Source organism: Melozone crissalis, unplaced genomic scaffold (genome assembly GCF_028551555.1).
Source record: "Melozone crissalis strain CALT ecotype California unplaced genomic scaffold, PUWL_Pcris_2 ptg000006l_1, whole genome shotgun sequence".
Taxonomy (NCBI): domain Eukaryota; kingdom Metazoa; phylum Chordata; class Aves; order Passeriformes; family Passerellidae; genus Melozone; species Melozone crissalis.
The window spans coordinates 53645691-53673243 of record NW_026535784.1 but is presented as its reverse complement, the minus strand read 5'-3'; the positions used below and the strand labels follow the sequence as shown (position 1 = coordinate 53673243).

The 27553-nt window shown below is 37.3% G+C and overlaps 1 protein-coding gene across 1 annotated transcript in view; it reads left to right on the top strand.

Moving 5' to 3' along the window:
- Positions 1–27553, top strand: part of LRBA (LPS responsive beige-like anchor protein) — a 368370-nt gene that overhangs the window by 60075 nt on the left and 280742 nt on the right. Inside the window, exons 20-29 of the mRNA XM_054293253.1 lie at positions 1260–1383; positions 1641–1833; positions 11430–12449; positions 13253–13428; positions 14642–14795; positions 15204–15384; positions 16641–16768; positions 17073–17180; positions 19585–19756; positions 19896–20334. Coding sequence (XP_054149228.1) covers positions 1260–1383; positions 1641–1833; positions 11430–12449; positions 13253–13428; positions 14642–14795; positions 15204–15384; positions 16641–16768; positions 17073–17180; positions 19585–19756; positions 19896–20334 — 2695 coding nt within the window. The remainder of the gene's footprint in view (positions 1–1259; positions 1384–1640; positions 1834–11429; positions 12450–13252; positions 13429–14641; positions 14796–15203; positions 15385–16640; positions 16769–17072; positions 17181–19584; positions 19757–19895; positions 20335–27553) is intronic.

The window sequence follows — 27553 nt, the reverse complement described above, 5'->3', positions numbered from 1 at the left end:
TTTCATCTTAAATTAAATTCAGTAAGACAATGCTAGATGGAAGATAGGAGAAATGTATCTGCTCACTGTTCTGGTTAGATTACTTTATTGGAAATATCTTGATATGAAACTTTAGATGTCTTTAGAACTGAAAGAAAATACTGATCTCCTTTCCTGAATTATGTACATTATTAATGTGTTCTGTACATAATACAATGGACTTATGATAGTTTTGGGAGTTAGCTTTTTTCTGGAGAAATAACAGATTTTTCACTTTTCTAGCTTTGTCATTAAACGTAGGTCGCAGTTGTAAGTTTACTTCAGGTGGAAAAGGGGGGAAGAGAAAAGAAAGCAAAGCAGAAATGGAGGAAATAAATCTGGTTGCATTGTGCCATTTTCCTTCTGGTAAATTAATATGAAGCAAGAGATGTTAGCATGTTTCTGTTGCTTTCTCCTAAGACTTTTGGAGTTGACAGTCACTGCTGTGGTCAGTATAGACTATATGGGGACTGAGTTGATTCTGAAATAATGTAGGTCTGGTAGGAAGAGTGACTTCTAGAGTCCCTTTTTTAGATCATTCCTGTTATCAGATAAGGAATTTCTCTTTAAAGAAGTTGTACAAGATGAACCGCAACTATCACAGTGACTGTGTTCAAATTGCACCCTAAGTCGTTTACAAAGTTGACTTCTTTTAAAGTAGCAAGGGAAGTCACTGCCCCTCTGCTTCAAAAAGTGCTATGTACCCTGAATTTTGACCTCCTAAAAACACAGGGAACTTTGTGATAATAAGAGATAAAATTTTATATGATTTTTTTTTATAACAGAAACTGATAAGTTTAATTGGAAGTTGGTTGCATTCTTTGAAAATTCAGTATTGTTAAGGTAGAGCAAAATCTCATAAGGTAGAGCATTTTTCTCATATATTGTTTTTCTGAAGGATGCTTTTTTATGTGAACCTCATGTAAAAATTGTTCTGACAGATTCTGAGAGCTTGTCAATTGTCATGCAGTAATATTTGTGTTACTTAAACATGGTAATTCAATGAATTCCATGTTCTTTAGAGGTATACAAATCCCCCTGATGGGTGACTAGGTTTGAGAAGTATCGGAAGAAGGGATTTGTTATACCTAAACCTGCTTCTCCAATAGAGATGCGCTTTTTCTCAGTATAAAACTTTTTTATGTGGTGTCACTTTCCTTGTGCAAACACTGTTGAAAGAGGCCTTGTGTTTTATGCTGTGCTTAGTTCTAATATTTTGTTACTCATGAACTGTTTTTCAGAGATTTTGAAGGTTATTGCAGTCCTGATCCGTAATTCTCCGCAGTGTCCAGAAACTCTGGAGGTGCGGCGAGCCTTTCTCTCAGATATGATTAAACTGTTTAATAACAGCAGAGAAAACAGGAGGTATGATGGCTTGCTCTATGCACAAGTATATAAAATAAATTACAAAGTCTCCTAGTAAATTAAACTCATGAGGGCAGATATACCTTCATTGCTGTTTCAGCAAATTCTGTGCTCTAGCAAAGGTGTCAGTGTGAAAAATTAGAGAAGCTTTGCACGTAGCAATTTTTTAAAGCATGTTGGATTCTTGACTTAGCTGTTGTATATATTTCTAAGATATATTTTATAATCTGATTCATTAGCATGTGTGTGTTTTGCAGGAGTTTGTTGCAGTGCTCTGTCTGGCAGGAGTGGATGCTTTCCCTTTGTTGCTTTAATCCAAAGACTTCTGAGGAGCAGAAGATAACTGAGATGGTGTACACCATATTTCGGATTTTGCTGTACCATGCAATAAAATATGAGTGGGGTGGCTGGCGTGTGTGGGTGGATACACTTTCAATCACACATTCAAAGGTGAGATTCATCAAATTTTAGGAGCGTTTCTGAAAAATTTTGGTGTTGGTCTTGCTTTTTAGTAACAGCAGCAACACAAGGTGGCGCACCAGAGCTATTCATCAACAAAAATACCTTTTAGTAACATCAAAAAGCTGTAAAACAAATGAGTAAAAAGCAAAGAAATCCAAGTTAAGGTAGATGCTTCTGCTGTTAAACTGTCATGGAATATGAGGTGAGAGTGCAAATCCATGCAGCATGAATGAGACTATTACACAGAATGAATGAGACTATTACCCTTTGTTATTGTTCTGTCTGAATCTTGTTGTTCTTACAACCAGAGTAACATCATAAAAGTTATTAGTGGCTCTCTGAATGAGGCACAGTAGTACAAAAGGTATTTTATACTGCCTTATTCTAAACAAGAGTGAGGCCAGTGTGAGCCTCAGAATTATTCTGGTTATCAGAATATTTACTTAAAATGAATTAATTTATAAATTACCTATTTCTAAATGTGTGCAATTAAGCAGTGAAAAGGATGTCTGTGAATCCAAAAGATCACTTTATGATACTACAGAATTGTTGGCATTTCTGAGGTCTTGGATTTTGAACAATTTTTTTTCTTAGCAAAGGTCAGTCTCTGCACACAGCAAGAACCTTGTTATTTTGCAGCTCTATTTATTGCATTCAGAGGCCCATAGTGCATTGTTGGGTTATGGGAGACAACTGTAAAAATCTATGTAATAAAAATGGGTGAAATAACTTCATTAAACAGTTACTTAGCTAAGTGGAATTCCTGTGCAAAGTGCCCAGGGCCACACTTTAACCCTTACAGAGATCACGTTTTCGGTGTTGGACCATTCTTAATATACTTTTTTGTTGGCTTTGCAGTCTTCAAAAACCAGTTTCCTCTCATTGCCCCACGATGCAGAGGGCATGGGTGAATTGGCAAGCTGTAACCAGAGTAAAGATCCCTAATGTGCTTTTATATAAAACTGGCATAATTTAGCATGTGTGTGATTGCTGGGAATCGCTGGGAGTTGTCCCTTGGGAAAGATGGAGAGGTGAATAAAAGACCACCTTTTAACTCTTAGTCAGAGCTTTGGTATCTTGAATTTAGAAATTAGCTAGCACATTATCTTATAATCTGTAGTTCTATTCCTAGACTCCTTTTGTAAGACAATGTAATGTCAGAAATCTTGTTTAAACAACATCTATGTCAGAAAGGTTATATGGATTTTTGGTCATTCTTTTCAGTGACTTAATGTGGCAAATCAATGATGTAAAGTACCTAGTGAAAAAAGCCCAAGATTTTATTGTGATGCCATGGCCAAATGTCAAGAACAAAACCCTGCAGTTTTAGAAAAGACCAAAAAATAGATAGATATAGATAATATTGGTCTGGTTTATTAATTTGTATTTTAAAGGCTGCATGTTTTTGTGAAACACCATGAATGAGAAGATGACCTACTTCAGTCTGTGTTTCTCATTTTTTGTTCCTGGCATGCTGCGATAGGGAGGTGTCCTTGGTTGTAGGAATAACTCCCTGTAAGTTTTCCCAAGTGTAACTTTGTCCACTTTCTGGTCAATGTATAATATCTATCTGTTCTTCCAGACCATTTCAGAAGTTGTTGAATGATGGCACATTTGGAAGTGTGTGAGTGTGGGCAGAGTGTGGTGGTGGAATATTGAACAACTCCTAAAGGAATTCAGTTTGTTTGGACATCAGTGCTAATACTAGTTCCAGAAGCCTAAATGACAATATTTAAACAGCAAAAGGAGCCAAAAACAAACTTGACAATATTTATATGAATGATGGTGCCATTATCAAGATTTTAAAATTTGACCTTTATTATGCACTTTCCATTTGAACTTTTTTTGTAAGTAATACATACAATTCATGCTACTAGCCATATGAAACTAGATGATTCTTCAGAGCTCCCTGTTTATTACATAAACATAAATTAGGATAAATCACAAAAAAGGTCTTGAAAAATGTCCTTTTACATTAACAGATAATTATAATGATTTTTTAATCCTGCTAATTTTACTTACTTTAAATGGTCTTGTGTCCTGTTTTGCCACTATTGAGATTCATAGAGATTCACACATAACCTGGTGTAGGCATAATTCAGTGGGCAAATTGTTCGATGCTAAGTGCATCTCAGATGTTTTTGATTTCTAGCATGCTTTCAAAGTAATGTGGGAATTATGGGAACAAAAATATTTCTTTAACATTGCTAAGAGAATAACCAGTTTGGCTTTTTGCTATTTCTCTCTAATTGTATTGGGTTACTGCTTATTTTTCCTTTTTATAACCCTCTGTGCCGTTCGTGCCACTAATTTATAACACCATTCCATGATAAAGAACAAGTACATAAAGGACCAGTGTTACACAATTGGATAGGTTTTGCAGAGCTACACATCAAGATACATGCAGCTGCTATAAAAAGCCAAAGAAACTCAATTGCAATTTTATTGTCCAGTTTGATAGATTTCCTGCCACCTTTGTAGCAGGGAAGCTGTTTGTCACTGTAACCCTCTCCTCCAACAGCTGCACAGTGTTTTATAAACAGCAGTGGCTTTTCCAGCATAATTGCACTGCATTGGCTTCCTTGCATTCAGAATTTAGAACGTGTGTAGGTGTGTGCAACCTTTTAAAAGCCAAATTTCTTAGTATTACTCATTTATGTTGTTAATTTCCATATTATTTTTTTGATGCTTTCCAGATATTAAACCACTGTATACAAAGGTGTTTAATCTGTTACTTCTAATTCATTGAAAATATTATTGGAAAAATTAAATCACAGCTCCAGTTCGTTCTGACTGGCCAGTGCTGAATTTATGAAAGCATCCAAAAACTTTTATTTTTTAAACATTGCAACCATGCTAACTCAGCCTTAGATTTTTTTCTGTCTAGTCCTGTTACTTTTTACAAAGGACCAATGATTTGGGGGTTAATAATAGGAAACAAGTAAAGAATGGTGGAAAACTTCCCCTTTAATCTTTCAGCTTCCCCATTTTTTAAAAGAATAAAATTATTTACACAGTGCAATGTACTCCTAAATTATCTGAATGTTTTAAACTGGGAAGACTAACATCTGCTTATTTCAGACCCTTAAATATATTTTACTACTTAAAAGTTGATTCATGTTACCTTTCTGTTAAAGAAAATATATTCAGGTGAAGAATTATGTTTGTTTTTAGTAGCTCAAGAAATTTTCAGTGAGTAAGAGTCATAGATGTTAATATGTGTAAGTGGCAGTTCTGTTTAAGTGGAAGAATTTTATGCATTGATCTGAATGAGAAGTATAATTTTAAAATGTTAATAGTGGGACCTTACAGTACAGTGTATTTCTAACTAATTGTTAGTTTTCAGTCTAAAGTACAGTTGTAATAAACATTGTGACTGTTAAGTAAATTTACATATTCTTTTGTGCCCTCCTCATTTAATTTAAGGGAGGAGAAAAGAAGCCCAGAGCATTTATGAGTGCTATGTTTGCCAGGCTTTCATCACTGTCTGATGAGGGAAAACCAGCAAAAGCCGCAGAGATTAGGTGGTGGAGGGGTTTAATATATGGTGGCAATTAAAAAACTAATTTGCAGAGAAGTGAATGTGGCTCAGTAGTTTTAGAGGGTAAGAGGCCATCGGAATCTGGAATCCAAATCCCGTTGGCATCCAGGATTTGCTTAGGACGCTTTTGTCTGTTTTTTATCCCTGTCATGAGGGCAGGAGGGTCTCCCACAGCTGAGATCTTCAGCTCCAGGGAGATTTGAAGGCTTCAGGTGTTCTTCAGTCCTCTGAAAAGTTTATCTGCATTGCCCTGAGGGGAAGCAGAGATTCCTGGCCCAGAGGTCATTGTACCACTGCCAGTTTTTGCTTGTCACTTGTGCCATGCCCAATATGTCAGTGAAGCAAAGCTGGGAGTACCCTTGAAATCCTTCAATATTATGTTCAGTCTAATGGTGTAAATAATTATTTTTCATAAATATTACTTATTCTACATAGACATGATTCTCAGCTTGTCATCTGAGTTATGGAGAGCAGAAGGAGCTTGGAGATAGTAATGTGCAGCCTTCTTTAGAGCTGTGCACCCCCAGCACAAATGTGTTGTGACGATGCAGTCCCTCGCCTTTATGAGGTGTTTCCTTTTTACAGCTTCTTCTCTAGCAGATGTGTGGGAAGGCTTCTCTAACCAATAGCTGGAGGGATAAGAATGTATTTTCATTGTTCAGCAGGCAGAGATGTGTGCCAGTGATGGGCTCTTACACATGCAGTGTGTATGTTAATGGGGAGCTCCTCCATCTCATTATTCCCGTGGCTTGAGGGAGTGCAATGTCATGAATAAAGCTGCAGGATGCTAACATTTGACTAATCCAAACTGAAAGAAATGGGGATGGAATAGAAGGGAGCACGGTAAACTGAGAATTTATAAAGCTGCAGAGAAGCCTTAAAAGAAGAGTGTAATAGAGATTTGCTACTGAGTGCCAGAGCTCTCAAAACAAAGAATTACAGAAACATTAGCAGCAGAGAGATCTGGTGTGTGAAAGAGGCAAATAGCTCTGAAATAGTCTTCCTACGTAAAGAAGACTTGAGGAGAGAGAGGATTCTTATCTCTATGACTTGGTATAAAAAAAGCATGGAAGATGGGACATGTGTCTGCAGCCTCAAGAATTGTTAGTGGCTTTCTTTGCTGTTTGAAGCAATCCTCCTCCATAATTGCAGCTACCTCTGTTCACATTGTGGGGCCTGAATTAGGTCTCCTGGCCATTCTTTGAAATTATGGATGTGGAATCTTTGCTTTAGGGCTGCCAACAATATATGGAGATACTGGAAAAGGATGGCAAAAGTGAGCAGTGCATAAAACCTGTCGCTGGGCATTGCAACAATGGGGTGATAAATGCTGAATTTAGTTACAGAATATTTTTGTTAATAGCTGAATACTAAATATGTACAGATAGGGTTTGACAGTCCCCTCAACTGTATGGGGTGGCAGGGATTGAGATAGTGAGAAAATACATATCTTGTATGATACTGTGTGCTCATGTCTTGCAATTTAAACTCATTAAAAGTGATAATTTCCTTGGTGAAAATGAGTTAATACACGTTCAATATGCAATTTGAGTTTGTTGTTGTATGATGATGTAACAGTAAGCTGTACCTTGACTTGAGGTAAAATGCTGTAACATGCATGAAATTCTCCCTCAGAAACGCAGACTTTTATGAATTATATAGACTAGCACTTGCTTTCTAATTCTAGAAATTATTTTTTTTTCTCAAGATGAGTAAAAAAAAGCAGAACTCTTGCTCCTTAGGTGAAAATGCAAGATACAGGAACATGAAACCATCTTGGAGCAGTGGTTTCCCTGCACTTTGCACATTGTATCATTGAATGTGTTTCTGATGGAAGTTTAGACTCCTCCTTTACAAACCTCTTATCCTGCAAAGTATATTTGAACTTGCTTTGCTTAGCTTCCATCTGTGAACCACTCAGAAATAGCCCAGAGATTCCTTAAGTCAGTGGGTTACAGGCTGTAACTCAGTGTGTGGTGCACACAGTACCTTTGTATCTTGTCCTGTGCTGAGTTGAAAATTAGTTTTGATATGTGTGATAGTAGTGTCTCCTGTCTAAGCAGGCCTGTTTATGTTTGGAGATTGGATTACACTTATGAAACAGTTAGTGTTAGTAGAGGAGAAGTGGAAAAAGCAGGTCAATAAAATCCTATTAAGATTCAAAAAGTTGTGATGCTTTTTGGAATTATGAAGAGTTTATTCATTTGTTATGAAGAGTTTATTTAAACCAGCACAGGAGCTGATTTGCACTGAGCAGACTCTATGAGGAATTGTCTGACCTGTCTGGCAAGATATTCCTTTCCTCTCTCTACTCTATGAAATTGCCCACCTGAAAATGGAATGAAAAGGCAAAAAATCCTAACATATACTTAGAATATTTTCTCAAAGTTCTTTAATGCAAGTGTCAATCATCTTACCCTTTCTCATTGCTGTATGCTAATTTTTCTCCTTGGCAATTAGTAAATGTTGGATGTCAAATTAAGCTAAAATTAATGGCAAAGGCAAATGCTGCAGTTATTAGCTCACAAGTGTCTTCAGCTGGTGGTGCGTAGAGATGCATTCCAAGCATTGCAGACAGCTATGGATTAGCCATCAAATGATGGGGAAGATTAATGATTGGCCTTTTAGCTCACTAATTTAGAACAATTTCTGGTAATTAATTTTGTATTATCAGCTTTACAGTTGCAAATGCCTTAAGGAAAATAAAAAATTGCTTATGTACATTTAAGGTTCTTCAAGGCAGAAGTTGTGTTGTAAATTGTTGCGTGCTTGCAACACGTGTTGAATTGTGTTTAATTTTTAATACCTTTATGTACTCTGTGCACTTGCTTTTAGTAATCATAATTTCTTCTTAATTTTTTATTTTTGTTGGTACTGATTTTGTTAACCTTAATTGTTTTGTTTTGTATGTATAGTTTGGCTTTGTGTACTTGTGTCCTTTATAAATGCCACGTCATGCAATAGAAGTTATGGGGGAAGAATTGTCTAGTGCCTCTGTTGTAGTACCACAATTTCCTGGTTTCCTGTCAAACCAAATTACAGGTTGATACATTGATAAGAAGTGTTTATACAGCCTTGTTGAAAAGTTGGACTTTACAAAGCAGAATTTCTGAAATTTGTATCCTTTTTGTTATATAAGAAACCCCCAGACGCAAAATGGATGTTAGTAAAATACTGCTTCATGTGGTCTCTCTAATTCTGTGCCTTGGTATTTTGAGTTTTATTTAAAGGACAGTATTTAATACATTGTAATGTGAATTCTTGTTGATGGTTATGGTCAAAGTAGAAATTATTAGCCTCTTTGAGTGGATTTTGGATTTTTTTGGGAGTGATGTTTTCCTTTAGTTCCCTACTGCCTTATTTTCTTCACCAGTGTTTCTCTCCTTAGAGTTTCTTGCATTATTCTGAAATCAGTGTAGGTTCTTATCAGATTTTGCTTGGATTTATTTGCTCATAAGTTTACATTACCCATCTGTGAAGACAAATTGTCAGTATTGACCTTCTTGCTGGTCTTTGTTTCTATTTGTTTTTGTTAACAATTAAAAATCCCGCAGTGCACAGTTTCATTTTCAGCATTGCTCTGTATTGTCTTCCAAAGCATTGTTCCAGATTTCAGATGAAATTGGTTGTGAAATGGTATTGCATCCCCGTACCATACATTGTGTTTGTGATGTTGACCGTACCATATTCCCTATACCCTAAATTCCAATGTGGTTGGAAATGTGGAGGTCAGAGACAGCCGTGGCTGCAGGGACCATGAGATGGTGCAGTTCAGGATTCTGAGGGGAGGGAGAAGAGTAAAAAGCAAGCTGACAATCCTGACTCATGGAGAACAGATTTTGACTTATTTTCAGGCAAAGTTGATTTAAGACTGTGAACGAGATGATCAGTTTGGCTGCTAAGGAAAAATTGGAAGCTGCAATGGGTTTTTGTTAAGAGGATAGGGCTTGGTAGCACACTAGAAGAAAAGCACTGTAGTGAAAGAGTAGGTCCCAGTTGTACCAACTGAGATACACCTGACTGTCCATTTCTCCAAAAGTAGTTGGCAGCCCTACAGACGGTGTTCATAGGAAGTGAGAAGCTACAAACTTTGTAGCTTTTACTCCTACATATGAGTTTAATGAGATTTACCCTGGAATGATGCATGAAAATAGAGATGTTCACACTGTTAAATATTGTGGGGCAGTGTGCTTTCTGGCAAGTACATGAAAGTTTTGCTGAAATCAAGCAATGTTGTTTTCATTTGATTAAATGTCTCTTTAGTGCTTGCTGGAACAAAGCTTTTTAGTAGTTTTGGAAATGCGGGAAGCAACAGGGAGAGAGAGAAGAGGGAAAGTTAACTGGAGATAAGTTCAAGTTGTTAAGTAAGATTCCTTCTTCAGAAAAGCAGCGATTAGACCTGAAGTAGCAGCTTTGCCTAATCATATTTTGGAAAATAAGTGAAAAGTGCAAGGGACAGCTTATTAGCATGATCTGTTTTGTGTTGCCTTCAACATTCTGATTGTGGTACAATTCAGAAAGTATTTCCAAAGTAATAATGCCCTCCACATGCTCTTTTTAGCAAAATTCTAGAATTAAATAATTTATGGATGCATTTTGATTGGATGAACTTTCAATCAGTTGTAATCATTCACACGTTTTTTGTACATAACTGCATGAATGAAAACTAGTCTTTTTTTTTTTTAAACAAGCAGAGTGAGTGATCTCACTTCTGTTTCTAGACACTAAAATTTCAATTAAATCAGCTTGAATGAATAATATGGTTCAGGTCATGTTAAAATAATGCATTGCTCCTGCAGTACTTGAATATACTTGATTGATGGAGAAAATAGTATGTTAAAAAGTTAAATATTGACATCACAACCTGCCAAAAATAATTTTTGTCTTTGCTCTGTCTTTGCTTATCTCTGATTTGTTAGCTGTAATTTCTAGTATATTTTTAATCTGAAAAATTATTTTTTTCACTCCTCTTTGTCATCTTCAGGGAAAATATTCCCACTGACTAACCATCTCTTTGAATACTCTGTACACAGAATTTTTAGATGAGATCCAAATGAATTAGCTGAGTATGTAAGAGAATAAGAAAATGTGTGTTTGTATATTTAGTGGAATGCACTGCTCTACTTTGCCTGTGGAAAATGTTTATGATACAGAAAATGATTTAAAGAAAACAACCCTCAGGTGGAGCTTATGTTGGGAAAATTTTGAGAACTGAGCTTAAAGATAAATAAACACTTGTGTTATGGAATATAAATCTAAATCTAAATGAAAAGGTATGGATAGACTAAATTGAATAACAGTGTAATAAAAACTTAAGTTAGGCTAGTGGTAGTTATTTTTTAAAACACAGCTATTTATTTGGGCAAATGAGTTGTATTAGTGTGTATATAAAGAATTTTTCTATCTGGATTTTTTTTTAATACCTAGAAACAACAATTACATTTTCAGCTAAGGAGTAGAGAAATCTTCACTTGAATCCACTTGTGTAGCTTTTCTCAGGCTGAGATAGGGTGAATAGCACTCACCAAAGGAAATGTCCTCTGGGGAATTTTAGGTATTATTTGGGGATCCACAGGATTCTGGCTTTGTTAGGTGCTCTGACTTTGTGACATTGTACTTTCTAGTGTAAAATTTACAAAAGTTTTTGTATCTTTGTGGATTTTGGAACATACTAAAGGTGCTAAAAGGATATGAAAATTCTGCTACTTATTACAGCCTCCCCCTTCACAAAAATATTGATGTTTTCAAATCTAGTAAATTCTGTGGATCTTATGCTTAGGATATCCTTTGGATCAGGCTAGTTAGGGTTTTTTTGACATTGGCTTTACTTTTCTTTCTTCCTTTTAGCCAGGAAAAACAGGTACATGTAATAAAACCTTGCTGTCAGTTGAAGTGAAAGCTAATGTTCAGATTTTCTTAATGAAAAGGACAGAATCCAATATAAATTTGTGATTTAAGCATTGATTTTGGTTTTCTGTTTTTTTCCCAAGAAAACAGTCATTACTATGTAGTTTTTAATGTCCTTTGAACTCTGTTTTTTTAGGTAACTTTTGAAATGCACAAAGAGAGTCTTTCTCAAATGTACAAGGAGTACCAAGAGAAAGGAGGTGAAGGGAGTGGAGTACATTCTTCAACTCCAATTAGAACAATCTCTGGGACTAGCAAAGAAGCTGAAACCAAGGGAAAGCAGCCGTCTTTGGAGTTAAAAGAAAATGCTGCTGCTCCTTCCTGCATTACTGATGGTGATACAGAGTGCAGAACTGAAAAAAAAGAGAAAGAAGACTCATCAGATGGTGGCCAACAAACTCATTCAGTGTCTAATCATAAGGAGGAATTAGAGGGGGAGGATGTGGGTACTGCAGAGGATTTAAAAGCAGTGCCTTGTGTGGAATTTTCTCCAGAGCCAGAACAGCCCAATGTCTCAGAAATCAGTACTGGAATAGCTGAAGCAATTGAAGATTCTAGCAAAGCTGATGAGCTTGTGGAAGAAACAGTTGCTGTCACCGCTGCTTCTTTAGCCATGCAAACTCCTGTGGAAGGAGGAATTCTCGCAAGTCTAGAAGGGCTGGAAAAATCAGCAGTAGAGGTGGAAGATGAGGATGACTTTGTTGATTTGAAAGATGAAAGTAGTTTGCCTTTGCCTTCAGAAGAGCTTGCAGAAAGGAACAAGGAATGTGGCTCTAATGCAAGCGAAGTGACAAAGCAGGAAGAAACAACAGAGAAGCAACCTGAAACTGGGCTTTTAAAATCTGAGGGTACTGAAGGTGTGGATGAGAAGAAACCAGAACTGACTTTGCCAGAGACGGTGAGTTCTGCAGTTCCAGAAGTAGTAACTCAGCCAGATTCAGCAGAAAAAAAGAAGCTGAAGGAAGGAAGCATAGTTACCAGTGAAACCAAAACAACTGTGGAAAACACAAATGCACCCCTGGCAGAGCCCTCTGGAGCCCCTGACAAAAGAATTGCCAAGCTTGATGTTTCCAGTGTTGCATCAGATACAGAAAGACTGGAGTTGAAAGCTAACACACATCTAGAAGCACCTCTGCCTGCCAGATCCATGCCTGAGGTAAATTCTACCTGTCCTTCATCTGTCTAACTTAAAAATAAAAGGAAGGTTTTTTAAATTATTTTTTTAAGAAAGCATACCTAACCATTCTGGGGATTGTAATGTGTGTGATTTTTGTGAGTTATCTGTAAAATCTTTTAACACTGGGTTAAAATCGCCATTATTCGTACAATTTGTGTGCTGAGAATTCTCCAAGATTTTTGTACATCTGTGTATGAATGCTGATATAAACTGAGTGTTTGGCTAGATGAACACTTGATCTCAGCTGTTTTAAACTATAAAAATTGGTAGCTTTGTCACTACATCATGTCATCCTACCATTTTGTACAAATATAAATTAAGACTGGGCTTCTGTTGTGTGCTGCAGTGCTCCAGCTCTAGTCTTTAGTTTCTAATCCAGCTTTTAATGGTTGAATGGTCATGTCTCTGAGTACTTCCCTTCTGCAGAGATACTTCCTAATGGATGCTCTTCAGTCTGCACCATTCTTCCTTAAAGGAGGAAAACCACTGTCTGCAACAACATTTTCTCCCCCCTTGGTAAGGTTGGGTGGCTGCTTGTGAATACCTAGACTGGCAGGTGTGGTAGTACAGCTGTAGCCTAGTTTGTAGTTTTGGTATATCCATTAAATAGCATTTGTGTAATAGTTTTAGCTTTATATGGAACCATGTACACAGTCTGGACTTGTTGGATATCCAGAATCTCAAGTCTGTTAGATGCATTTCAGTGTGTGCCATGGGAGCTAATAACCAGAGTGTGGGTTTTGTATTTTGTTTTGTTTCTTGTCTGCGAATGGTGCATTCAGCCCTCCAGGCAGCAGGTTTCCTCAGGACAGGAGCTGGCTGCTCCATCGGATGGGCAGAGGAGGGACACGAGGTCAGCTGTGTTCCGTATTCCCGAGTTCAAGTGGTCCCTGATGCACCAGCGCCTGCTCACAGACCTGCTCTTCTCCATAGAAACAGATATCCAGATGTGGAGAAGGTACATCCTGGGCTTTATGTGGAATGATCCACACTGGGTTCAGCTACAAGGGGTTCATTGACTTAGACTCATGGGCATCTGGTGTTTTACTCATTGTTCAGTAGCCTGACTTATTTTGTGACCTACACCAAATTATTCTCAGATTTTTTTTTAAGACTCTTTACAGACATAACTGTATATTGGTTCAGGACCAACACACAGGTTTGGACTGAAATCCTGGCTACATATAAGTCAATGGCCGTCGTGCTGTTGATTTTTTTTCAGCTAAGATTTTGATTTTCCTAATGTATTTAAGGGCCTGTGTCTTCTTATCTAAATGTGAATAAGAAAGATAATATATCCAAAATAGTATGTCTTGCTTCTGCATTCACACATACTGCTGCTTTGATAGGGTTCTGTGAACCCAAAGATGTTAATTTGAAGATTAACTTCTAACAGGGATCTGGACTGTAATCATCAAGATCTTTGAAAACAGTAGTAATTCTGCAATATAAATTTAAGGTTTATTAACTGAAATAAAAGAGTACGGTCCATTGTTAGCTTGTAGTCATGAGTATAAAATTAAAATTGAACCATATTGGTGTTCTGACCTGATAAAAAGGAATGTCAGTATGAAGAAATAGTGTAGGTAAGTGATTAGAACAATTTAAACTGAAGTGAATTTTTATCTGAATCTGACTATAATTTTTAGAATATGTTTAATTTAACCTATCTGGTAATTATCAGATATAGCTAAAATATATTTCTATTTTTGCCTCTGTTTTGGAAAGTTTTTGCTTAATTTTTTGTGCTTTGTTGATTTTTAATTTCTCTGAGAAATCTTTAGAATTTTCTTTAGCTTTCCAAAGATTTAAGTTCAAATCTAGTTCTCTGTTCCAGGAGACTTTATTCTGTTTCCTGATATAGTGACTCTTGCTAGCAAGCAGTCATAGACCAGCCTATAATGTATCTTTATACAAATGAGGATTAGCAATCATATTGGTGTTTTTAGCAACCTGTCATATTGAGCAGTTTATGAACAGAAAACAAATGTTGTTTTAGGTTTAGATTGTGATGCACCAGTTGACCCTTAAGTCATGAGTTATTTGATTCCCCACTGCTAAGTGTCTGGTTTTAGTTTTGTGAAAACAGAAATTTTTTAAAATACTCCAAAAATAACGCTCTATTCTGAATGTCTTTTTTTTTTTTTTTTTTTTTTTTAATTTTGGGACAGCCATTCTACAAAAACTGTGATGGACTTTGTGAATAGCAGTGACAATGTGGTGTTTGTGCACAACACGATCCACCTCATCTCTCAAGTGATGGACAACATGATCATGGCCTGTGGTGGTATCTTGCCATTGCTTTCTGCTGCCACATCTGCTACTGTAAGAAATTCCATTTTTATTTGAAAATTCCTCACTTGTGGGAGGATGCATTTTTTTATGGAGTGTATTAATTGTTATATCTGTCCTTTTGGGAAGTGGAAGTGCCGGTGGGGTGTTTCCACAGGCATCTCTTTCCTCCCTTTGCTACCTTCACACTTTTCCTTAAGATAAATTAGGTGCTTGCCTTCTTTGCCTGAAGACATTAAAAATTTTCCTGCCTTTGTTGCCCCACAGTGGTCTGGAATGGGATTAAATCCCAATACTAATGATTGTTCCTAGAATATGAGTAATTATTTCTTTTGAATGTGACTGATAGTGGACTTCCAGCACACATTTTTCTTCATTTAGCATGCAGGAATATTATCTTTGTGAAGAAGTAAATGTTGCTTTCAATTTTTCTCTGTGTAGCATGAATTGGAGAATATTGAGCCGACTCAAGGACTTTCAGTAGAAGCATCTTTAACATTTCTCCAGAGATTAATCAACCTTGTGGATGTGCTAATTTTTGCAAGCTCTCTTGGTTTCACTGAAATTGAGTCTGAGAAAAATATGTCATCTGGAGGAATTCTGCGACAATGTCTTCGTCTGGGTAAGCAAATAAAACCACTTAATGAATATAGGAACTTGCAGTTACTAAACAGTTAGCAGCTGTTAGCTTTATTTTTGCTCCTGTCCCTTGTTTCGTTAAATCAGGATTGAATGTAACCAAAAATTAAGGTCTTCTACAGTTTTACTGTATTCTGCAATGCATATATACGTATTCCTCTCTAAAAGTTTAAATAATATAAATTAAGTTTGGTAGCCTGTTTTCGTTTTATCCATGAGGGTATTTCTTTTGCCAAAGTTCCCCAAATAATCAAAGCTGAGAATATAGCAGCTTTAAGAAAAGTAATCTTGTACTATATAAGAAAATGAAACTTTGCAATACTTAGATAAGAGGTTGAACACTTGAAGGTCAGTATATGAAGGTATGGTGAAAACTAGAAGTGTAAATTTCAGAAGAATTCCAATTGGGCAATAATTTTTTCAGATTATTTACAGTATGCTTGCTTCAAATTGGATTGAAAGAAAATGATCTGTTACCTAAAAAGGTAACAAATCTTCTGAAAATGACAACATATAATATCATAGCAGGGTCCAGGTAGTTCATACAGGAGTAGAGAATTCATGCTTAGCTGCATGCCATAAGACTTTTTGTAATGAAAAGTTTGATGTGCATGAGTGCCAGAGCAGCTCAGAACCTCAACAGTAACTAGCCTTCCTCTCCCTTTCTACTCAATTAAAACTTTGTGCAGGTAGAGCAAGATTTATGGGATGCAAACAGGTATAGAGGTGGGGTAGTTCTTTTTTCTTTGGAAAATAAATATTAGAAGATGAAACAGGGCAAAAATGTGCAGCTAAAAAAACCCCAACAGTTGTGTAACTTCAGAACATTTAGTCCAAGAGTAACAGAGTATTGTGAAGCAAACCTTGCCATTTGTTCCACTGGTCTATCACTTGTCTTCTCCCTTGCAAATCTGTGAAATTTAGCTGTCTTCACCCCACCCACCCTGTGCTTGTATGCATGGTAAAATTGCAGTGAGGGATACTCATTTTACTCAAATATCCATTAGATACAGCCTATATGTTCTATTAGTTTAGCATTCATTATTAGTTATAAATTATTAAAGAATTTTGAGCATTGGTTTGACTCTGTCTAAAACTTACAGAAACAAAGTATTTTACTGATGTGTGTCAACTTTTTAGTTTTAGGTGGTAAACAGAATTGTGTTATACATTTCTGTAAGGGAATATAGAACAGTACAGTTTCTCAGAATAACTCTTAATGTTTCTTTTCCCTTCAAGTATGTGCAGTAGCAGTAAGAAATTGCTTGGAGTGTCAGCAGCATGCACAGATGAAGCCTGTTGGAGAAACTGGGAGGAACCAAAAAGCAGTGCAAGGCTTTATAGGATCAGTAAAGTCTGCAGCAAAGGCAAGTTTAACACCACATGCAGAAACACAGAAGTCAATAATGTCTGTACAGAGGGATAAGTTTTTAAATTTGTACCTGTGCCACTGATATTTTAACAGACCTGAAGCAGGGTGGTACAAATACTGGAAATTAAATCTGTCACAAGAAATGACCAGATTTTTTCTCCTTTAAAGATGAAATGCATGTCTGATCTTTCTGCTCTAGTTATGACAGTATGATGCACAGTGAGTGATTACAACACTTCACGATTCTTGGTAGAATGCTTTTAAACACAGGATCTTAAACAATTTTTTTTTTTTAATAGAGTCCAGTGGACATTGTGACTGGTGGCATTTCTCCAATACGGGACCATGACAGACTTCTGCAGGATATGGATATTAATCGCCTCCGAGCAGTGGTGTTCAGAGATATAGTAAGTCAATAATGTCCTTTTCTTTGTAGCTGCATTTCTGCTTGTCTCTGTTTGCTAAATGCTTCCTCTCTGTTACAGAGTTTGGCTAAATTGGATGTACAAAAAGGGAATACTGCTCACAGTAATTAGGAACTTGCTATACTCTGCAGCTGTTGTAGTGTTTGGGATTGGAAAGAGAGAGAGGTGATACCCAACTGTCTCCTCATCTGGCCCTTTGTGTTACTAAGACTTGATTATGTGGAATCCCACCAGGTGTATATTAATTATATTGTGTTTAGTACAAATATGTTCATAGACAAGGTATTTATGTATTATAAACATGTTTGTACGTTTTGAAGAAGCCACATTCTTCTAGCTAATTAGAAATTAGAGGTCATTTCTAATTCCTTTACTTCCTCTCAGAGGAACCAATTTGTGTGCCTGTGCTGTAAGCATGCATATGTTTTTTAGTCTTGAATTGACTAAAAATATCTTTTCCCTGTGTCAGCAACTTTATAGCTGATATTGAGGAAGTTGAGATTGATTGCTTAAAAAAACCACCTCTGTAAGCAAATACAGAAGCTATAATGGCTGTGAGTCATTGGTGGCCACAAGCCTGGACACCACAACTTAGTTTACAATAATTGGACTGTTAAGCAAGTGTAATGATTTATACAGTGACTTTTTTTTTCTGTCCAGAAAAGTGAAGGATTTTGAGTTTTATCTTTACAGTAATTATTGATTGAAGCAAGCTTCTTTCAGTCCCTATGTCAGTATCAGTGTGCAAGAGAGTAACAGGAAGTGACTCTTCCATACTGGGAGCAATTAAAGTAATCCTAAGGATTCCTTCAAATACATTTTGTGAACCTTTTTCTTTAAAACAATCAAAACAATACCTACCCACAACCTCTGCTTTTTTTTTTCTGCATATCTAATCCATTAGGCTCTCTGTTTCCCAATAAGTATGGTGCAATAGCTCTGCTTTTTGGCTAGGGTGTTGAGCTGTGTGGGAAAAGTAGACTTGGAAAGATCTGGTTGGGAATAGTTTTTGTCTGAGCTGTTTACATGTGCATCTAAACGTTTTATTTGCATGCAGTTTCTTACATTGTATTCAGCACTTACAACCAGGAGTAGCATAATTTGAATGTACAAATTCTACAGCAGGAACTCTGATGGAATCCACTTACCCACCAGTAGCAGTACTTAGAGCTTTATTTCAAGCAGTTCTTCAAACATAGCTGAAAAAATAAGGAAGGGTCAGTTCTACTTCACTGGATCACCACTTTATTAAGTACAGTTAGAATCTGTCTTAATACTCATCTTGCAAGAAAATTCTTTATAATCCTTACCATTGTAGGTGGCTTTCCTCAATCTCACACTGTGATTATTCTATAAAAGTTAAGATTTTGGGTCAAGCCAAGGGGAAGATAGGTTTTTATTTAGTGCAACAGATAGGATCCACCTATGTTACCTGTTCTTAGTAAAAAGTTTGTCATAAATATCTCCCTGAATAACTTACTAAAGAGTTCTTCAAGGGATAAGGAGCTTTGGTGGGCACTACAAGCATGATAGAATGAGCTTTATAGTGTAACTTAGTTTCTTGAACTGCTCAGAGGACAAAATGGAATGTTACCTGAGCCCTGATATGAATGAGGGGTAAAAAACTCCAAACACTCATTTTTTACTGATTAGTAAGTGAGGATCCAAATACTCCATTCTCCTGTGACCCAAAAGTGTATGAAGCTTTTTTCCTTTGGTAGCCAAAAGGGACAAGCTTAGACTAAATCTTAATTTCCAGGTTTCCCTCTGTTTCACTAGGAGTGACTGAATACTCTAGGGAGGAACCTGGCATAGTTCATATTAAGATTTGTTTTCAAGGTTTTTCCTAAAATCTCTTCATAAAGTTCCAGCTGTAATGCAAATGCATGTTTCTCAATTCTTGTTTAAATTATACGTAGTAGATTACATCCATCTGGGTTATCTGGTAATGAAATAAAACCTTGACACTTGTTCTGGAATTTGCTCCTTTTCCTTCATTAATAGATTCCAGTTATGTAGAGTATGCTTGTCTTGCAAATGCTGTTAATATCTTGGCTTTTTTGAGGAAATATAACAGAAGAAACACCCTTGAATATAGGTGGACCCTAGACCCTACACTAATTTGAAACATTTAATCAAAACACACAACCTTAGCCAAAGTTGTCAAATAAATGAAAAACGAAAGGATTGGTGCCACTTGTATTCAAGTGCTGTATTCCTTAGCTTTATAGGTGAGACAAACTGTGACTAGAGAATATTGTTCTTCCATTGCTGACATATCAGCTTCCTCTTGGTATGTTTATGGTAGTGCTGGGCATACTTCACAAAAAATAAACATGCTGCTGAAATTGTAATGGAAAAATCTGTGTGTGTCTGTTTTTTACAGGAGGATAGTAAACAGGCTCAGTTTTTGGCTTTGGCTGTTGTATATTTTATTTCTGTGCTCATGGTTTCGAAATACAGAGATATACTGGAACCCCAGAATGAAAGACGACCACCAAACCAAAGCCAGTCACTCAAGGAATCAGAAAATGAAAATAATGAAACTCCTGCTGCAGGTGAACTCTTAATTATTTTGCCAAAAGAGCTAACTTGGCTTAAAATGCTTTAGAAATCTTCTTTAGGACCAATGTTGTGAATGCTTCTCCTTTAAATAATGACCTTAAAATGTGTTTTCTCTTCTTTTGGTATGAACAGTTGTGGAAAAGCCATCTGCTGCTCTTGGTGCTTCAGCCTCTACTGAAGATTCAGAAAATACAGCATGTGTGCAAAGAAGGGATTCTGGTCTTGGGGAGGAAGCAACTCCAGCACAAACAAACAGTTTGAGTGGTGCTGCTGAAGCAGGACCTCTGGGTGTTAGTGCAGGCCCAGATGCAGTCAGTGAAGTCCTGTGCACGCTCTCATTAGAAGTCAATAAATCTCAGGAGGGTGGAAGTGAGACAGGAACTGAAGAGAGTAAATCTGTGGCTTCTGTGCCAGCTGCAAAAAATGTCAATGTGAAGGACATCTTGAGAAGCCTGGTGAGCCCGCCAGCTGATGGCACTGCAGTGGATGCTGCTCTTCTGCCACCAGCCTTCCTTGGAGTTCTTGGTGATGGAGCTGCTGAGCAGCCTGTGCAGTTCCATTCCTTTGACAGGTAATGTAACATCTGAAATACTTAAAAGTTTGATTTTACTAAAGGTATTTGTAAAGAACAGGAAAACCAATGCTTTACCAGAACTACTAAGTGTAGCACTGGCAGATGAGGACTGCTGTCCATATTTAGTTGGCTTTAAAGAACTCAAGAAGCAAAACAGACATTAAATAGCTTAAGACAATGATACGTAGATCAGCAGGTGTATTCATCACAATGATGTATCTAGTCTCTGTTATTGTGGGCCTGCAAAAGAATACTGGCTTGCTAGTAGTTACAAATGGTTCAAAACCAATCGAGTAATCATCTAGGTGTCCTTCTACCTAGAGAATATTCCCATATTCATTTAGGAAAATACACGTGTGTTCTGCCTTCTGGTGCCAAAGGCACAGTTAATTTAACTCTTTTCATTATTTGTTGGGTAGCTATTATCCCTAAGCTGCTAGATTTGCTTTGTTGTAACAGCTTTTTGTTTCATTGTAATAAATTTCTGCATTTCTTAGTACACAAATGCTGTAGTGGATTCAAAAAGGAGAATCCCTGCTTTTTTTCCTTTTAGAATGAAGTCACTCTTTCCTGATAATAATTTTGGTGTTCCTTGTGTCTCAGTCTGATTAGCTCTTTATCTTTTCCCAAGCATAATAAACCAGACTATCTTTTACTAGATTTAGTGCCTTTTACCTTTTCAGGATTCCCAGCAACTGCAAAGAAAACAGAAAAAAGAAAAGAAAGAATCCTGTAACACTTGCATTCCTCCCTCAAGGAAAGCCTTGGTTATTTCCAGAAATCCTGATGCAAGGGGATCCCTTGTTACTATACCAGTATCTGATCCTCTGCTGATTCCTGAGCTTCCTCTGGCTCTGATGTGTGTGCAGTCTGTGTCTGCCTTGTTCACAATCCCAGCTGCCCCATGGGAGGAGTGTCACTGCCTGTCTGCTCCACTCACACTGGCTGCCCTATCGCTGTGGGGGAAGAGACACTGCTGTCTGGCCAGATGAGACACAGATGGGGTGTGCCAGCATTTGGGCTCTTGTCTCAGAGTAAATACTGTGTTCTCCTTGTGATACTGAACAGTTTTCTGGGAGCAGGAGGAGGATGGAGGCAGAGGGGCAAATTGGTAGAAGGGGGACCCTGAGTTAGTACTTGTCACACCTCTCTCCCCACTGCTGCCCAAGTTCTTTTAGCACTTCCTCTTCAAGGCCTCTTGTTGCTCTTTGCTACAAGTGGGCAGTTGATAACAAAATGTTTTAGTCTCTGATAATGTTTTGTTCTTTTGAAAATCCTAGTAGTAGTTGCTGCGTGGTTTCAGCCACCCAAATAACATTTGTTTTGAGGTCAGGTACAGAAGTGACTATTGCATTTATGAATTATTTTTTAGCTGTTGTGGACACCAAAGGTTTGTGGTGCTTGTGCTGATTTGAATTGGTGTACAGGAGGCTAACTAGGCAGGAAGTAATTGGGCACTTGCAGCCCTGATGGCTGACATAGGGTAGATTACACCTACAAAACCTTATGGAGGAAGCTGTAAATTTAATTTGATAACATGTACACTAATGAAATACTGGGCATTGATAGCAGCCCGTCTATCATTTGCATTTCTGTGTTCTTCTTCCTTTATAGTTACAAAGTCACTCAAAAAATAACCAAAAAACTCCCTTAAGTTGTGGTGTGTTTTGTAAAGCAAGTTACTAAAAAGTTGAATTACTTGCTGCTCTGCCCTTTTGCTTCTCCACTGCCCAGTGGACACTTCTGTTTCCACCTCCAAAGTGCCAGTCATTTGTAACAACTCTTAATCTTTTTTCCTTTAGCCTTGATTACTGCCCTGCTACTCAAAACAAGATGGTCTGATGAAGGAATATATACAGGGGAATGAAGAGGGTGTGTGGGTTGAAGCAGTGGACAGCATTCTGAGCAGAAGAGCAGAGTTTTGTGGGGTTTGTGTAGCTGTCTGGGCTGCTCCACAGTGATAACTTGTGGGCATTACTTTCCAAAGATTTTTTGTTTAGTAGGTGGGGCTAAACACATGAGGAAAAAAATCATGAGGTAGTATAAAATATTTTGTCAGCGTGTTATTGGATGAAGTTAAAAAGAGAAAATAACTGCTTGTGAAACATTAAAAGTTAAATGGACAGGCAAGTTTCATGGCCACTTGAAGGTGACATTATGTAGTGAGACTGCTTAAAATACAAGTTTATGCTCTGAAATGACACCTAGGTACCACAGCAGGAAGGAATTTTGCCAGGGATAAAAAAACACCTCACTTTTTTATAAAAAACTGTGATGGAGTTGGAAATAGTAGATCTCACATTTGTGATAGATAAAAATACTAAGTCACATTGTGAAATTTATTTTTTGGAAAAACAGACTTTGGGATGCTCTCTTCTTTTCTGTGTCTGGTTTACATTTAATATATTGTTTGATGGCAAACAAAAATTCTGTGAATTTTTTTTTTATTCTTTTTTTAAAGGCACTTTGTTAAAAGTTGTTCCCATGTAGCAGTTTACCAGTGGGATATCTCTGGGAATTTCAAAGCATCTCTCTGATCCTGCATTTATCTCAGGAATGCTGTGTCAGAAATCAAAACTCTCCTCATATCTTAAGGATTATCAACTTCCCAGCCATAGCTGGAGAGTATACAGTAACAGCTATGTGAGTGAAACCTTACTGAAAGGCTGCCAGGTTGCAAGCCTTTGGAAACAGCTAGGTGTATGTGTTCATTCCCATGCCAAAAATCCACCCCTTATCTTATGGGAAGATACAATCTTGTGATTAGTGAGTGCCAGGGGTTTATCATGATAAAGTTCAAGACTTGCATTGGCTTTTTCCCAAGATCCACAGGGACATGAATTAATGTTCCAATTTCAGTGTGTCCTAAACCAGCATTTTTTTTATTTAGTAGTAATAGTGTAGGAAAAGAGGAGGGGACTAATGCAAGCAATTTCAAATAAAATGGAAATAAAAATAACCAAAGCTTGGGATAAAAAGAGAGATGGCATTTCTCTTCAGTTAGTCTAATAAAACCCATAACCTATGACTTGCCATTTTTACTGTATGCTTTAAAATAAAACCTGTCTCTCCTGGCTTCTGCTGCTCTTTGTGGAAACATTCAATAACCATGTCATTATGGGAGGCCGATGCTGAAGGTTCAGAGGAATATGGGTTCTTAAATCATGATCTTGTACCATAGAGCTTAAATCTGCAGCTGTGCTGCAACTTGCAGAACAGATATGTTAATAACCCTGTTTTTCTTTTTGGAACATCGTCTGTAAGCTGCTTAGTTTGGCTTAGCCTGTGTTTACTTATTTGTCAGTCAGTGGTGTGCATGTGCCTTTGTAGTAGTTGGCTGTGGTAATTTCAGTTAAATTTCATCCAAGTCCCTTTTTGTATGGAATGGATACATCTTAGACTTCATTGATTTGGGCCTTCAATGCAAAAAGAATAAACTATTTTTAGACAAGATTAAATCTGCCAAGTGTTGGTGGAGACAGAATATGAGAATGGGGAATCTTTAGATAAAGGCACATGTGCTGTGATGGAAAGCTCAGCTCTTTCAGAACACCAGCAATTTGCATTCTGCAGGGACCAAAGAGGGAAACCATTTGAAGTCTTCTCCCTGCCAAGCTGATTTTAAAGTTCTCTTGCAAAATTGATTGTATTCTTTCTATCATATCTTCTCTTCCCCTCCCCGCATTCTCTGATCTCTCATGGTTTCGAGAGTCTCTTGTTCTTCTTTTCTCCTTGGATATTTCAAGGGAGACATAAGACAATGGGTATTATCCACAGACAGCAGAGCCCATAGAAGGACACTGACATGGCAGGCTGCCTTCCTGGCTCACAAAATAGAGGTAAAAATAAGTCTCTGATCCTCTTTATTGGTCTTTTGCTCTTTGCACAGGAGTCTTGCAGTGGCCATCATTTTGGTAGCCTGGAACAAGGCTGTTTTCTTTTGGTTTTGAATTAAAACCATTGTCCTATAGGGGTACAGACAAACTGTCACCTGTGTTGCTTTTCAGTGCTAAAAAAACCAAAACAAACTCAGAATTAAATCTGTATAAATTCTTGTATGTTAAGAGGAATCAGAGCTCTTGCAACTATTTTTAAATTACAGTGAGGTCATCAGTTTGGGCTGCCTTATGTTGTGTTAGGAATATTTGACTTGCACCCAAGGAAAATTTGTATACTTGAAATATATTTAAAATGAAATGGGGACTTGCCAACTTAATGCAAATAAATACTTGGGAAAATGCTAAAATTTTAGGAGCTGTAGGTATTTTCTGTCTTTATATTGAAACAGAGGAGTCAGTGAACTGAAACCAGGGAAGGGTTCAATAAGTAAATCCTTATGGAATTTGGCAGAATAGATCATTATTGCGTAAGCCTTTGTCTGTGATGGAAGTCAGTGTTCAGCCCAGTGCTCTGTGCTCATTCAGCAGTGAATAATTGTCTGCAACACAAGACTTCTTACACTTCAGCATAATTGGGACTAATAACACACTGACCTTCTGGCTAAGATGTATTTATGGTGGCTGCTCCTCACTACGTCTGGCCTATGTTTATCAGTTCCCCTGCTGTAAATTCTTATTTTAAACCTTAAGTATTTGATATTAAATGAAAACAGGCAAACATCTAATATAGTCATGTAAATGAGGCAGCTCAAGTGTTGTTCTTAGCGTGGTGCTTGAAGTCTCCTTGCAAGAGACCTTAAGCATATTTTTTGTGCAGTTTTAAAATTTTCTTTATCCTGTAGCTGAAACTTAATATAATGGATGTTTTAATATACAAGTGTAACCCAGAAATAGAATTTAATTGATGTGAATGTTAAGGAGTAAAATGTATTGATACTTTTTTTCCACATGAAGCCTCTTTACCCCTGTGTGAGGTTGCTTAATATGCGTATTCTGACAAAATTAATCATGATTACAGATGTTTTGTAAAATATATTATTTTTGTAGATCTGAGGAAATAGAATATAAAGCAGCTTGTTGATGAATATTTTTCATATGTGTAGCAATTAACTTTTTCAGAAAACACTTAGCAGTTTAACAACAGCAAAAGGACTGTCTTATCTGTGTACTCTTTAAAAGCAAGTGCCCTATTATTTAAAGGAAGTTGAAAGCACATTAATTTTTAAGACAGTTCTGACAAATTTACTTGATTTAATAATATGCTGAACACTTCATGTTTTCTATGTAGTTTATTTGCTACAAATACTGTCTTGCATTGTTTATGCCAGTTGCATTCATTTATCTTATTTTAACATTTAAATAATCTTTCAAAAGAAGAACACAAAGGAACACTGGTAGCTAATGGAAAAATATTTCTTTGGAACACATTTGCAATTCCACCTAAATATTCAAAGAAAATATTAAGGAAGGAAAATATGTAGGAATTTCAGAATGTAAATAAAGAACCATGACCGATGTTTATGCTTCAAAATTCTTAGTATGTTTTTCCAGTATGTGGTAAATATGAATATCTGTACATGATTGCTGAGCTGTTCTTTCATACCTTTGAGGAAGGCCTGGAAGTGGAAACTCCTAAAGCAAATCCTGCAGCTGTAACATTGGTCAGTTGCCCTGTTGAAAGGGAGGACATCCCTGGCAATAAATGTTACATTACCAGTGCTGCAGCAGTGCACAGCTAGAAAGTCAGTATGTCAGGGTACTTGGGTGTTTTGGTTTGTGGTTCTTGGCCTCCTTCATGGATTTTTACATCAGAAGGCCATGGCAACTGACCAGAAGACCAGGAAAATTCACAAACTGGGGTTTTCTTGCATCATGCTTTTAAACAATATCCAGCACTTCTTTTGGCTGTGTGCATCAGATTGACACAGCTTTTGCAAGGGACCTTCTTTCCTCAGCAGACATACTGTTTATTTTGGCTCAAAAATAGCAATAATTTCAGTTGACTGTTCCAGATCACTATCTATAATCAGTTCTGTTCAGAAGTAGTCTGAGCTCTACGGTGAGATGTTCAAAGCCTCTCTTTTCTTTTAAGGGTACAAAGTACAACAGGACCTTTTTGCTGTTGAATTTATGAAGTTGATTTGTTGAAGTCTTATTCTTTAGCTAAAAGCTAGAGGCTCTGTTTCGGTGGGGTATAGTAACTAATGTGTATCTCTCAGAGAAATTTGTGAGAGTTGGTGTCTCGTGTTCGAAGGATGCAGTGACACTGGAATACTCAGGCATTTCCCTGTGTCCTGTTTATGAGGTAGCATGTTCTCTTCTATTTCAAAGTCTGATACCTGTGGTCATTCATTTTTGTCCCTTGAATCAAAACAAGAGGAATGATACTGGATAATTAAAAAAAATAATAAAAGCAGCAGCTCTGCTTGACAGCTGTGACTAGAGTAAGTGCCAGATTTCTGGTGCTGGTAATCTGAGTATCTTTCTTGTAGTGAATGCCATTGCTAGATGCTGAAAATTATACTGGAAGTGGGTGTTAGAATATAGTTCCTTTTTTAGTATACTAAAGTACTACTTTAGTATACTTTTAGTATACTTTTTAGAATGCTTCATGTAAAGTGAGTTCCTGAAGGTTAGAGTAGCAACTATACATGTATTCCCAAACATGTACAGTTTGGAAGGTGAGGAGATAGACAAAAGATCTGAAAAGGCAGAAGGAACTGTTCTGGCCATTTACTGCTGTCTGTTGCAGTGCAGGGGGAAAAACTCAAAAAAGTCTTAGTTCCTTAGTTCCTTTGCTTGAATGCACCTCTCCTTGGGTAGCAGTAGAGACTCTGACAACTTGCTGCAACTACTCCCTCAGTGCAGCTCCACTTCAGCACACCCAAGGTTAGGAGGAGTTTTCAGGATGATTATCAGTAGTGTTGTGCCAGAAGGCTGTGGGAGCTGGGATTTCTTTTGCCTGCCCTCATTGCTGGCTGCAGATGGGCGCTGCAGATGGGCACTGCTAAGGTAACAGCTCTGTCTGCACACGGCCATCCCTGCTCCAGGCCAGGCATCCTTGCTCCTGTGCAGTTCCAGAGCTGTCACTCGCCCTGTGAGGAGCTGCTTTTGGTAGTGCTGAAGCTCTTCTAAAACTCCTTCTCGGTGCTTCCAGCATTGTTCATTTCTTGATTTTCATCTGTAATAGGTCTTTTCTAATATTGAATTTGGTCAAAATTATGCCGTGTATGTATTTTTTTTTTTAAAGTGTGGTTCTGGTGTGTTCTTTATGACTTAAATACCACCTGTTTTGTAGTTCCTGGGGCTCTTAGTAG